The 13,461-nt window shown below is 43.3% G+C and overlaps 1 protein-coding gene across 5 annotated transcripts in view; it reads right to left on the reverse strand.

The window, feature by feature from the left end:
• SV2B (synaptic vesicle glycoprotein 2B) overlaps positions 1 to 13,461 on the reverse strand; it is a 199,786-nt gene that overhangs the window by 70,096 nt on the left and 116,229 nt on the right. For all 5 annotated transcript variants that reach the window (XM_012438690.3, XM_012438691.3, XM_012438688.3 and 2 more), the window contains one exon: positions 2,675 to 3,488. In XM_012438690.3, the coding sequence (XP_012294113.1) occupies positions 2,675 to 3,125 (451 nt within the window). In that variant the 5' untranslated portion in view covers positions 3,126 to 3,488. The remainder of the gene's footprint in view (positions 1 to 2,674; positions 3,489 to 13,461) is intronic.

Consider the following 13,461-nt stretch of genomic DNA (forward strand, 5'->3'; position numbering starts at 1 on the left):
GTTGCTTTATACCTGCATTATCTCATTTAGTCTTCACAGCAATGTGTTACTGCTCTTATTCTACAGATGGAAAAACTGAGAATTAGAGGAGTCATACCTTGCCCAAGGTAGCTAGTGGATCTATGAGATACAGGACATACCCAGTTGCCAAACTCTAGAGGTCAGACTCCAGTGCCCACATCATTATCAGCACACCAATGCTCCCTTTCTGTTGGGACCAGTCTGGTGTTCCAAGCAAAATAAGGTGCTTGATGACACAGAGAGCAGCCTGTGCATGGCATAACCTCTTTTCCACAAACCAGGTGTAAGAGAAAGGCTGTATAGTGTGGCAGAATGGGCACAGACTTTGAAGTCAACTAGACCTGGGGTCAAACCCCTGCTCGACACTTAACGAGCTATCTGACCTTAGATAAAACTCTGAATCTGTTTCTGCATGTTAACACTGAAGGACAAAGATCATCTAACCACCACGGTGACTCTGAAGGTGACATGTGACAGTGTGTGGAAATTCTGGCCTCATGAAATCCTTAAATCATCCAGCCCCCTGTATCCATTTAGACACTCATTTTCTTGACCACAGAGAGGGTCCCATGAGTGCACAGGAAGTCCATCTCTGTTCAAAGGGTCTGCCTGCTCCTCCTGGGCGGACTCATAGCATCTTCTGCGTAGACACTAAAAGCAAAATTTAAAAAACATGGACTCCCCGTATTATGACCATGTTCCGTCAACTCCCAGCATTTGCCCTAGGAGCCAGCAGGAGTCACAACCATACTGCAGCTCTGTTAATGAGGCTGCCAGGCACCACGGTGCCAGAGAGACCAGCAGGGCATGAAATCATTACCGACATTGCCAATTTGGACTAACAGGGACCCAAGGTTTCAGTTGGGAATACTGCAAAACAAATTAATGTCTCGGAAATATTTACATCAGTTGGAGATGGTTTTGTTTTCATTGGGGTTTTGGAGTTTTGTTGTTTAATTGTTGGCTTTGTCCTTTAAAAAATATTTACTATTTGTACTTAAAAGCAGGTAGCAGAATTTCTTAATATGAAAAAGAACTATACAAAAATCTGTTGGTGTTTGAAAACTATAGGTGATATCCTTGCTTCTCAAGTCCTTTCTTCTGCCTGCATACACTCTGCCTCTTTTCGTCCCCTAATGGTCACAGTTGACACAGCTCTAATCATTTTAAATGGACCGTTAGTTAAACACAAATGTGTAAAACCATTTTTAAAAGTCCCAGGGACAATTCTTTAGGCAGATGTTCTCTATTTTATATCTCAATTTTATGTACAGTGGCTCTAAATCAGGGAAGTGCAAACTGCAGCCCACAGGCTAAATCTGGCCCACGGGCCGTTTTTGTCAATAAAGTCTAATTGGAACACAGTCACGCCCATTTGTTTACGTGTTCAAAGTTGCTATTGTGCTATAGTCACAGAGTTGAGTGGTTGTGACAGAGACCATCTGGGTCTACAGTATTTACTATCTGGGTCCTCACAGAGCTGTTTCCAAGCTCTTGCTCTATAGCAAGTACTGGGGACCTGCATTGCACCAGGTATTTCATAGAGCCTGTCCCTACAGTAACTAAATAATTCTCTGTGTTTGTTAATGTCTGTTTCTTCAACTACACACAAATTGAGAGACGAAAGCTATTTTCTTCCCAGGTCCTGAGAATAGAGACTACCATAAGGTAAACAAAAATATTTGTTGAATGAAGGAGCTGAATTCCTAGATAGATTTTTGAGCTCTTGAGGGCCATGAGCACATCCTGGTCTTGAATGAGAACTTGACTGATGGTAAGTTCTCAGTAATTGCATGTTTGCTGCACAATTAATTTCATGGACTCTAAATTTAGAGGGTAGATACATTTTGCAGGACATTTGGTGACTAAAGACAAATGCTTGTCTATATGATGATGAAGCTTTTCTACATCACACCATTTGTGCATATCCTCTGATTTCACAAATCCTCTCTGCCTCAGCCTGATGCTGATGCTGGGCTCTGATGGTGCTGATCCCTAAATTGATTTGCAAAGCTGGTCCTTTATCATGCAGAATCCATCTGTGCTTCACAGCATGGTTCCCAGCAGCCTGCAGGGACGACACTGGTGTGCTCAAGCCGTCATTTTCATCCCTAGGGTATGTGGGCATTCAGCCTACTAACATTTACGTACATGAGAAACCAGAAACAGACACCATCAGATTCCGGAAAGATACAGAGAAAAGGACCAAGTGGTAGAGACTAGCCGGAGATCTCTTTCCAAATGTATTTGTCATTAGGATACCGAAGAAGGTTTCACTTGTCACTCTCACATTTGCCACTCCCAAAATGTATTTGTCATCTGGACACGGAAGGAGGTTGAATACGAAGAAGAGAGAAATCTGACTCTCAAGGAGGCAACATGATCTGGAAAGCAAACTGAGAGCTCATAAATCAATAGAAATCTCACTGAGGCTCATACACCTCAATGGAAATCTAAGCTCCAACACTTAGCTGTGCAAACTTAAGCCAATCAATTGATTTCTCCAAGAAAAAAATTTCTTAACAACAAAATGGGTACATTGTGACATATTTAAAGTGTCTAACAGTGGCAGATACTGTATACATTTTACTTCTCCTTCCTTTTCATATTTTTAACACCCCAAAGAGAATGATCATTGGAAATTTCCACTTACCAAGCATTCCTTTCTTGGAACTGGACAGACACATGTCCTTCTCTGCACTGGGCAGGGCAAAACTCACCACAAACACTTCCACCCCATCGGCCATCAGGGCCAAACCCAAGACGAAAAAGAGAATCCACTGGAAGCGGCCATGGCCACACTCATCCATGATGGTCTCATATTGGTGGGCCAATTGCTCCTCATCTTCCAGCCTCTCAGCTATCAGGTCTGTCTGGCCCCGAAGGCTGTCCATTCTGGAGGATGCCATCTTGGCCTGCTTGGCCTTGACATCATCTGGGTGAGGGATACCCTGGTACTCGCCCTCATAGATCTCGTCATCCTCATCATGGCCTTCGGTGACATCACTCTGTGCATCTTCATCCGGGTTGGACTCATTGCCACGGTAATAGCCATCACTGGGGGCATAGCCCCCATAGTTGTCCCGATACTTGTAGTCATCCATTCCTTGGTTCTGCGACTGCCTGATTGCCTCTCGAGCTATATCCCTTGCTCTGTGGTAGAGGTTTGGGCTATTTCAATAACCATCATTCATTATGTAGTTCAAATGTGAAATATGTGGTGTGACTTATTAGTTTTCCCCCACTTTGTCTTTCAAATCAACCGGATTTGTGCAAAGACAGCCTGAATATCTTTCTGCACTCAAAGTCTGAAAAGTTTCAGGCTCTGGTCTCCTTCAGTGACTCAGACGTGTTGTACTGGGAAGTGTTAATTAGAAATGGATCCAGCTGTTTTTCTTGACAGGGAGCAAGCAGGACTTGGCAGACTGTGTGCTGGCCCGATTTGTCCTGCCACTGAAGGTTATGCCCTGAGAGGAGAGAGAAGGGATAGAGAAGAATGTTACAAAAGGTCGAAATTCTGACAAAATACTCTCAGAAGTAAGCCAATATATTTGGTAATGCCAACGCCTCATGTGTAAGGTGGGGAAATCTTGATCAGATACTCAAAGGTCTATCAACTGAATGAGGATTCAATCAGTGAGACTGAGGCTAAGGGAGAAGGAACAGTGGTCAGAGAGGCCTTTTGAAGCTCTAATTAACCCATGAAAGGGGTCAAATCTTATGCAAGAATCAAAGATATAGTGGTCAAGGGATTTTCACTATAAGATGATTTTGTGTTATAGATTTTCTGTTAGAACTTATCAAGCTTTGGCAATAGTATAGGTTATTACAGCTCAGCTTCTGTTATCAAAATGCCAGCTTTTGCCAAGCACAGTGGCTCATGCCTGTAATCCCAGCACTTTGGGAGGCCAAAGCAGGCAGATCACGAGGTCAAGAGATCAAGACAATCCTGGCTAACACAGTGAAATTCCGTCTCTACTAAAAACACAAAAAATTAGCTGGGTGTAGTGGTACATGCCTGTAGTCCCAGCTACTCAGAAGGCTGAGGCAGGATAATCACTTGAACCTGGAAGGCAGAGGTTGCACTTAGCTGACATCATGCCACTGTACTGCAGCCTGGGTGACAGAGCAAGACTCTACCTCCAAAAGAAAAAAGAAGAAAAAAAGAAAAAAAAGAAAATGTCAGCTTTTGCTGAGGGCAGTAGCTCACACACGTAATCCCAGCACTTTGGGAGGCCAAGGTAGGCAGATCATGAGGTTAAGAGATTGAAACCATCCTGGCTAACATGGTGAAACCCCATCTCTATTAAAAATACAAAAAATTAGCTGTGCATGGCAGCACATGCCAGTAGTCCCAGCTACTCAGGAGGCTGAGGCAGGAGACCTGCTTGAACCTGGGAGGTGGAGGTTGCAATGAGCCAAGATTGCATCACTGCACTCCAGCCTGGGTGACAGAGTGAGACTCCATATCAAAAAAAAAAAAAAAAGAATAAAAAGAAAATGCCAGCTTTTCTAACTCTGTCATGAAGTGGCTGTACAATTTAACATCTAGAAATGTATGGCAAAAAAAAAAAAAAATAGCCAGAAACATTTTTCATGAGTCCCAGCTTACTTATGAGATTCAGCATTGTGGTTCAAAGGCCAGTCTGTCCTCATATCAGGCGTAAACAGGAGGGAACGGGGGGATGAGGAAACAACCAGATGACCTGGGTGTGAAACTCACTTCTGCTGCTCAATGGTCCTGTGACCATGCACGTATCTCTCCAAGCCTCAATTTCCTCACCTGTAAAATGGGATAACTATAGTACTTAACTCATACACTTGCGTATAAAATGCTTAGAATGGGCCTCGTCTGCACTGGTAAATACCATTTGAGCCTTGACATGAGTGTTGCTTTTTTCTCTCCTAGTTCCAATTCAGAGCCAAGGTCTCATCCTCTATCCCAATTCCGATCAGAGTCCCTCTGTTGACTCCTTTACCCAGGGGACCGTCATTGTGCCTAGAATCTCAGGTTTCACAAGGTGTGGGCCACCATTTCTTGTGTCCTACTGTATGCCAGAAAATGTGCTAAGTGCATCACATCTCTTATCCCTAATTCTCACAACAGCAAAAAAAGAAAGAAAAAAGTATCTGTATCTTCACCTGAGAGATAATCAAACTGTGTCCCAGAGTGGGTTAGTAACGTGATCAAGGTCACAGCACTAGGACCAGCTCACTGGTCCCAAAGCCAGCTCTTCCAATGTCCTCATGCTTCCCAAATGCTATCCCAAGGGATTGTTACATTAGGTCACCTAGGGAGCTTTAAAAATACAGATTCCCAGAGCATCATGCGGAAGTGCTGGTTTAAGCTCAGAAATCCAAATTTGCACACAGCTCTCTCCAAGTGGCTCTGAGGCTCCGCTTTGCGGAGTAGCCCCTCAGGGCCCCCCACCCCACCCCAACTCTCCCAGCTGCTGGACCCTCTGATAGGGATAATGCTCAGACCTCCACACATCGAGGCTGCCAGAGACTCATGCGCCAGGTCAAACCACCTGCCGACAGTACACATGCCATCAACATTTACACACCTCCCTGTCACACCTGAAATCCACTGTCCTAGCATGCTCAGCAGATGTCACCTGACAAAGGACTGGGCACACTAGTCCTCACTATGGCTGCTGGACTCCTCCCTCCGCCCACAGCCCATCCCTGGGCCCTCTGCCCCACACCTGCTGCCTGGCCCTCCCGATCTTCAGCCCTGGACAGACTCTAACATTGAGACCCACCTGACTCGGACAACACAATGCATTTCCTTCTGAGAGGATGGAAACCAGTGGTTCTCAAACACTGCAGGGTACAGCACTGCTCAGAACATGGGCGGCTCAACAGAAATGCCAATGCCAGGACCCCTCTCTGAAAGACACTGAATCTGCAGGGTGGGGTCAGGGCCTCGCAGTCTGCATTCTCCACAAACAACACAGGGAATCCAGGACTGCACTTTGAGAAACAGTGCCAAAGAAGCCAGCAGGAAATGTTTACTAAGAAATGATTTGTATTCTAGTCTTTCAGATTTTTCACCATCTCCAGTAAATGAATTTCTATTAGGCCACGCTGGCCTGAACTATGTCAGATTCTAAATCTGTTTTTATTACATCTATTTAGGGACCACCAGAGGAATATAAGTCACATGTAAACAGCATGAGAGTTTGTAGAGCATTATAAAAAATGGAGAGAGAACGCCAACTGACTGAGACCTGGTGTGTTATTTCCATCCTGGGGGCCCTATAACAACGTCATGAATCAGAAATGAGAGACTTGGAATTCCAGAAGCACTTGTGGGACTCACCACTGAGGGCAAAAGGCTCTGGGAGTTTCATTGCAGAAAGAAGAGGATTTTCACCAAACCTAACTCCACTCACCTGATTCAGTTGAAAGAACTGCTATGAATGTCAAGTGCAGCAGAGTAAAGGGGAATCACTGTCCGGTGACTTTTTTTATTTCTATTTCATTTAAGAAATACAACTATTAATCATTTTCAATGGTACTGGCTGAATTGTGTCCCTATAGCGTGGTATGTTGATGTTCTGACTGCCGGTACCTCAAAATGTGATCTTATTTGGAAAGAGAGTCTTTGCAGAGGTAATCAAGTTAAGATGACATCATTCAGATGGGTCCTAATCCAATATGACTGGGGTCTTTAGAAAAGGACACAGAGACAGACACGCTCAAAAGGAAGACAATGTGAAGACCCAAGAAGAATGTCATCTATAAGCCTAACGCAACAGATTCTAACCTGCAACAGATTCTCTCTCACAGCTCTCAGAAGGAATCAAATGTGCTGACACCCTAATTCTGAACATCTAAGCTCCAGAGCTAAGAAACAAATACATTTCAGAGGTTCAAGCCATCCAACTGGTAGTATTTTTTTATGGCAGACCCAGGAAACTAATAGGTTCAACAAGCCTAATGTTTATCAACTAAACAGCTATGATTAAACATCCACCAATACAACTAAATTGAGGACCAAGGTGAGCATTTTATAAGCACTACCTCGTGTATTCTCACAGCCAATAGTAAAACAAGATCATTCTCTCCATTTCACAGATTAAGAAACTGAGGACTAAGAAGATTGAAGAATGTGCCCAAATTAACACAGGGAATCAGTATCAGGGCTTGGATTTGAAATCCATGTTCACACAGAATGTAAGGGATGATACAGAGTGAAAGAAACTAAGATGCCAAGAAGATGGGTCAAGGTCACACGCTGAGTTGCTGGCAGAGCTCACATTGACATTGGGCTTCCAACTCTTTGGTTAGGGTTTGCTCACCCATCCTCCACAAGCATGTCCTGGGATCTTGGTGCTGAAGGCATTACAGGAACTATGACCTGACTTGAACCCATTCTCAGAAGTTCTACCCCTCATAAGAGAGTTAGATTAAAACAACACAAATGATTGTGCCGTAATAAAAATTACAATCTTTCATTTACTGAATACTTGCCTTGAGGCTTTATGCCACCTACTGTGCTACGTTTACTATGTGCTTTATATCTTTTAGCCTGCACAAGAACTTTATGAGGTGAGACTATTATTGTACCCATTTTACAGAAAATAAGACTGAGGCTGAAGAACTTAGATAGATGGCAAAAGGTCACAGATGTTTTCTCCAAGGGGTTCCAGAAGAAGGAAGGGTCCTAAGGGCTGGGATCTGCTGAAATAGTATCCTAGAGGTAGTGGGGATGTCCAAGGCCAGGAAAGGGCTCAGAGAAACAAATAATGGAGAGGAAGGCATGGCAGGCTGGAGGACAGGGCTATGCAGAGGCACGGAGGCAGGATGGCTTTGCTTGTCTTGGCAGCAGTGAAGAGGCCAGGTGGCCTACAGCAGTTGATCCAAGAGTGGGAGGTTATGGGAGACATGATGGGGAAGAAAGCAGCAGTCTGAATACCCTGCTCAGGATTTGAAATTTTCTTTGAGCAAAGAGAGCCAGTAAAGTTTGTTAAACTGGACACAGCAGTGCAGTATAGCAGAGAGGGCTTTGGAAATATCCTCTTGGTAGGGATGTGCTCCTGGTTTTTAATAAAAAAATGGTTTTTAATAAAAAAAGTTTTAATAAAAGAAGTTTTAATAAAAAAATGGTTTTTAATAAAAAAATCATTTTAATAAAAAAACAATGAAACCAAGTAGACGCTTCACGTATGCATATGTGTGTGCATGCATTCGTGCGTGCGTGCGTGTGTGTGCGTGTGCGTGTGCGTGTGTGTACGTGCTTAGTAATAGTCCAGAGGTGAGGCCTGGACAAGGGTGATGGCCATGGGGCTGGAAGGACAGACACAAGGGGACCGCCACAGGAGAACAAGTGGTGCATTTCCTATCAGGTGAGAAGGAAAGGCCACGAGTCACTAGAAAAAGGATGACCCTAAGGAGCTAAATTCTGGACTGCAAATTTTTCCAGCATCCTATCATTCCTGTGTAATTAGGACAAAAAAACTTTTTTCAGGCTGATCCACCTTTTTAGTGTGATGGTAGGATGTACAGCAGAGACTGGTCTCAGAGGGTCCAGGTTCAAACCCCGACTCTGCCACATCTACTGCCTGCACGCAAGCTATAACTGCTCTGTGCCCCAGTCTCTGCATTTGTAAAAATGGTTAAAATAATACTGCCCACACTGGAGGGTCACTGTGAGAATTCAGTTGAGATCATCCGTGAAGAGCACTCAGCACGGTGCCTGACACAGATATGATCAATGTAAACCTGATCTAATAGCCATCATTGTTGTTGTCTCGTGATTATTGTCTGGGCACAGGAGCTCACACTTGTAATCCCAGTACTTCAGGAGGCTGAGGTGGGAGGATTGCTCAATTCCAGGAGTTTGAGACCAGTCTGAGCAAATGGTGACATCCTGTCTTTACAAAAAATTAGCCAGGAATGGTTGCGCACACCTGTAATCCCAGCTCCTCAGGAGGCAAAGGAAGGAAGATCACTTGATCCCAGGAGACGGAGGTTGCAGTGAGCCAGATCATGCCACTGCACTCCAGCATGGGTGAAAGAGAGAGACCCTGTCTCAAAAAATAAAATAAAATAATTAAAATGGAAATAAAATAAAAATTATGATTATTATCTAAGTATTGACAATTAAAACGTAGCCAAGTTCTACGCTTGAGCTCAGCCTTATGCTCCATGAGATTTGGGGCCCGACAGGGGTGGGCTAGGAAACCAAGTACAGAGAAAAACAAACTAACATTGAGTTACTCGTGAAAACAACTACCTCCCATGCTGCTAACCTCTTAAGCATCCTCCTTTAACTTTCCCATTCTATTAGCCTCTGCATCTATGCTATATGAGTCAAAATCACTACTCAGCAAACACTCTGTTATTACTAAATATCACAGAGAACAAAGTTAAAAATAATATTATAATCAAGTGATGTAATGCTTCCCAAAATCTGTTCTGTAGAGCATCAGGCCTTTAATATTCTCTTTTCAGTGAAAAATAGAATTCCCAGAGCAAGTCAGTTCGGGAAACACCACATCTTCTATTCACTATTCTCTTTCGGAAATTCACAGTGCAAATTACTGTATTAAAGGCCATAAGATGACCTGAATAAAAACCTGCTTAACATCACAATTAAGATACCACTACAATCCATTAGAATAGCTCTAATCAACAGACAGATCATAGCAAGTGTTGGCTAGGATGTGATGAACTGGAACCCTCAGAAACTGTCGGTGGGAGCATAAAATAGCCTTTGGAAAATAGTCTGGCAGTTTCTTAAAACGTCAAACATACATTTACCAAATAACCCACCAGTTCCATTCTAAGAATCTACCCAAGATAAATAAAAATACATGCTCAAACAAAGACTTGGACACAAATGTTAATAGCAACATTATTTATAATTGCCCCAAACTGGGAAAGCCCCATCCACCAGCTGATGAATGGATAAATCAAGTGCAGTACAATGGAGTATTGATCAGCAATAAAAAGAAACAAATTACTGATACAAACTACAATCTGGGTGCACGTTATGTCAAACGAAAGAAGCTAAACACAAAAGACCACATACTGTATGATTCCATTTATATGAAATATCCAGAATAGGCAAATCCACAGACAGAAAGGAGACTGGTGGTTGCCCAGAGCTGTGGGTGACAATGGAGAATGGCTGTAAGTGAACTTCAGGGAATTTGGGGGCGTGGGGAGGGTGTTGATGGGAATGTTCTAAAAACGGATTACAGTGATGATTGCACAACTCTATGAATTTACTAAAAATCATCAAATTCAACACACAATGAGTGAATTTTATGGAATATAAAATATACCTCAATAACGTTGCTGTCCCTACCCCAATCCCCGCAAAAGACTATTTAACCTATTAAAATCAGTATTTCCCACTATCATGAGCTTCTTTTTCCTTGGAATCCTCATTAACATCCATGGAATATAGGCTGTTCTAAATAAAGGCCTGGTTTTTCACTAGAGTCTAAGCCCCATTCATCTCAGGATTTCGTCATGTCTCGAGAACCCATTTGGCAAGCATCCTGGAGTCTATTTGCATGAGGGACCAAGAGCTTCCGATTGGAAGAGAGAATTATAGAGTACATCATGGTCATAGCCCAGTGGATTACTGCTTAAAGGAAGGATAATTCTGAACTCTTCACCAGAAGATCTTGATGGTGTATTAAGAGCCCAGAATGTGGCCAGGTGCCATGGCTCATGCCTAAACTCCCAGAACCTTGGGGGCCAAGTTGGGTGGATCACCTGAGACCAGGAGTTTGAGACGAGCCTGGGTAATATGGAGAAACCCCTTCTCTACAAAAAATACAAAAATTAGCTGGGTATGATGGTGCACACCTGTAGTGCCAACTACTAGGGAGGCAGAGGGGGAAGGATGGTTTGAGTGGCTGAACCTGGCAGATGGAGGTTGCAGTGGGCCGTAAGCATGCCTCTGCACTCCAGCCTGGATAACTGGGCGACAGAGAAAGACCCTGTCTCAAAAAAAAAAAAGAGAAAGTCCAGAATGTAGCAACTTTGGTGTGAGCAATAACAGAAGATGGTCCCCTCAGCCAAGATGCCAGTATCCTTAGGGCCCACCCCTGGAGAGCTGAGCACATCTGGGGGTCCCTTTCACAGGAGTCAGTAGCACCTGTGACTTCAGTTGCAGTCGGCTTTGACAAGAGATTCACCTCAATGAGTCAGGGCAGAAGAAGAAAATGGCAAACATACCCATGCTTAGAAGAACCGGATACCCTTTCATACTCCTAGAATTATTTGGCAGGAATTTAGTGGACACAGAGGCACAGGGATAAGGCCCAAGAAAAAGTTATTTGAGAACCTTATTGTAATTCTATTTTATATAAAGAAAGAGAAGAGTCAACAAACTCATATAGGCACTAATGAGATGTCCATATGTGTCAGCTTTGTGGAAAGGGATGAATGAAGTTCCAGACACATTTCCCCCAATATTTGGCACCGTGACATTTGAGTAAACACGAGAAGCAGGAGGGGCTCTCTGACCTTCCCCTTGCCCTTGTCCCATGAAGCAGATTGTAAAAATATGTTCTGAATTCCTCTAAAGTAGGTCATAAAATCTTCATTCCAGAGGTGTCCACCCTATACCTAAAGGAAAAGAAGATCCTCATCTCTGAAGACACAGGGACACAGAGATGAAACTGAGCAGACAGGCCCTAGTAAATTCTCCTAGCTTGTTCTCATGAGACCATGCCCTTTTGTCCTGCAATCATACTGCCACACAACCATCCAGAACAATAAACAGTTCTCTTGGTTTTCAGGGGCATCTTCATTTCTGTAGGCTCCCATGGTCACATAAAACTTACATTAAATAAATATATGTACCTTTCTCTTGTTAATCTGTCTTTTGTTATAGGGGTCTCAGCCATGATCCTGGCAATGATAGAACAAATACCTCTTACTTTAGTTCCCATCCTAATTGAGATGTCCACAGCAACAGTGAGTACTAAGTGAGGGCACGGGACTCTGTACGAAATAGAGTCTATTGTGTTAGAGAAAGTCTACTGGACTACTGGAAAGAGAACCTGAATCGTGGTCTCATCCCTGCCATAAAGTCATTGAGGGAGCCTGAATGAAGTCACTCACTTTCTGGAGTTCTCAGCTCCTCACCTCTCAAGCGAGGGACTGTTCTGGATGATTTCTAAGACTCTGTCTAGCCATCTGATTCAATATTTTCTCATATATCTGTGAAAATGCTTTGAAGTATATCTAAGTAGTATGTAATAATATTATTATTATGTTAAAATATGACAGGATAATGTCTCTTTCAAGTTAAGAGCAACATTTACAAACTTATTGGCCATTTGTTTTGGCAATTTGGTGGCTGTTTATTCTTAAACATTTAAAATTACTCCAAGAGGTCCCATGGCATTGCACACGGATCTCTATTACCATATTATACTGGAATTATTGGTGTCTGTTTATGTGTGTCTCTCTGCCAGGAGGTTGTGGGTAGGTCCAAGATAGATAAAGCACTGAATTTTACTTATCTTTGAGTCACCAAAACCAAACACAGGGTCCTGAACATAGAAGATTCTCGAAAAATGTTTGCTTAATGAACACAGTCAATTCAGGGCCAGGCACAGTGACTTACACCTGGAATCACAGCACTTTGGGAAGCCGAGGCGGGCGGATCATTTGAGGTCAGGAGTTCAAGGCCAGCCTGGCCAACATGGCGAAACCCCAACTCTGCTTAAAATATAAAAATAGCCAAGTGTGGTGGCACACGCCTCTAATCCCAGCTACTCAAGATGCTGAGGCAGGAGAATCGCTTGATCCCAGGAAGCAGAAGTTGCAGTGAGCTGAGATCATGTCACTGCACTCCAGCCTGGGCAACAGAGCGAGACACTGTTTCAAAAAAAAAAGAAAGAAGTTATTCAGTGCCTTGCTGAAGTTGAAAATGGCTCATGAGACACAGTGCCTTTGCCTTGAGTAAACAGATGAACTGGTTTCATGCTATGCTTTACTTTTGTTGAAAGAATACAAGTTAAATTGTTGGGTGCAGTGTCTCACGCCTATAATCCCAGCACTTTGGGAGGCCAAGGAGGGCAGATCACCTGAGGTTAGGAGTTTGAGATCAGCCTGACCAACATGGAGAAACACCATCTCTATTAAAAACACAAAATTAACTGGGTGAGGTGGTGTATGTCTGTAATCCCAGCTACTTGTGAGACTGAACCAGGAGAATCACTTGAACCTGGGAGGCAGAGGTTGAGGTGAGCCAAGATTGTGCCATTGCACTCCAGCCTGGACAACAAGGGTGAAACTCCATCTCCAAAAAAAAGAAAAAAGAAAAAATACAAGTTAAAGTAAAAGTTCAGTTCTTTGGACACACAGAGTCATTTACTCTGTGACTTTCCTGTAGTCCTTCTTTTTATATCCCAAATTCCCAGCTAAGTTTGCTGGGGGTGCAGTGTTTCTACCAACTGCTTG

This window comes from Aotus nancymaae, unplaced genomic scaffold (genome assembly GCF_030222135.1).
Source record: "Aotus nancymaae isolate 86718 unplaced genomic scaffold, 86718_ANA_hifiasm-v0.15.2.pri h1tg000014l, whole genome shotgun sequence".
NCBI lineage: Eukaryota > Metazoa > Chordata > Mammalia > Primates > Aotidae > Aotus > Aotus nancymaae.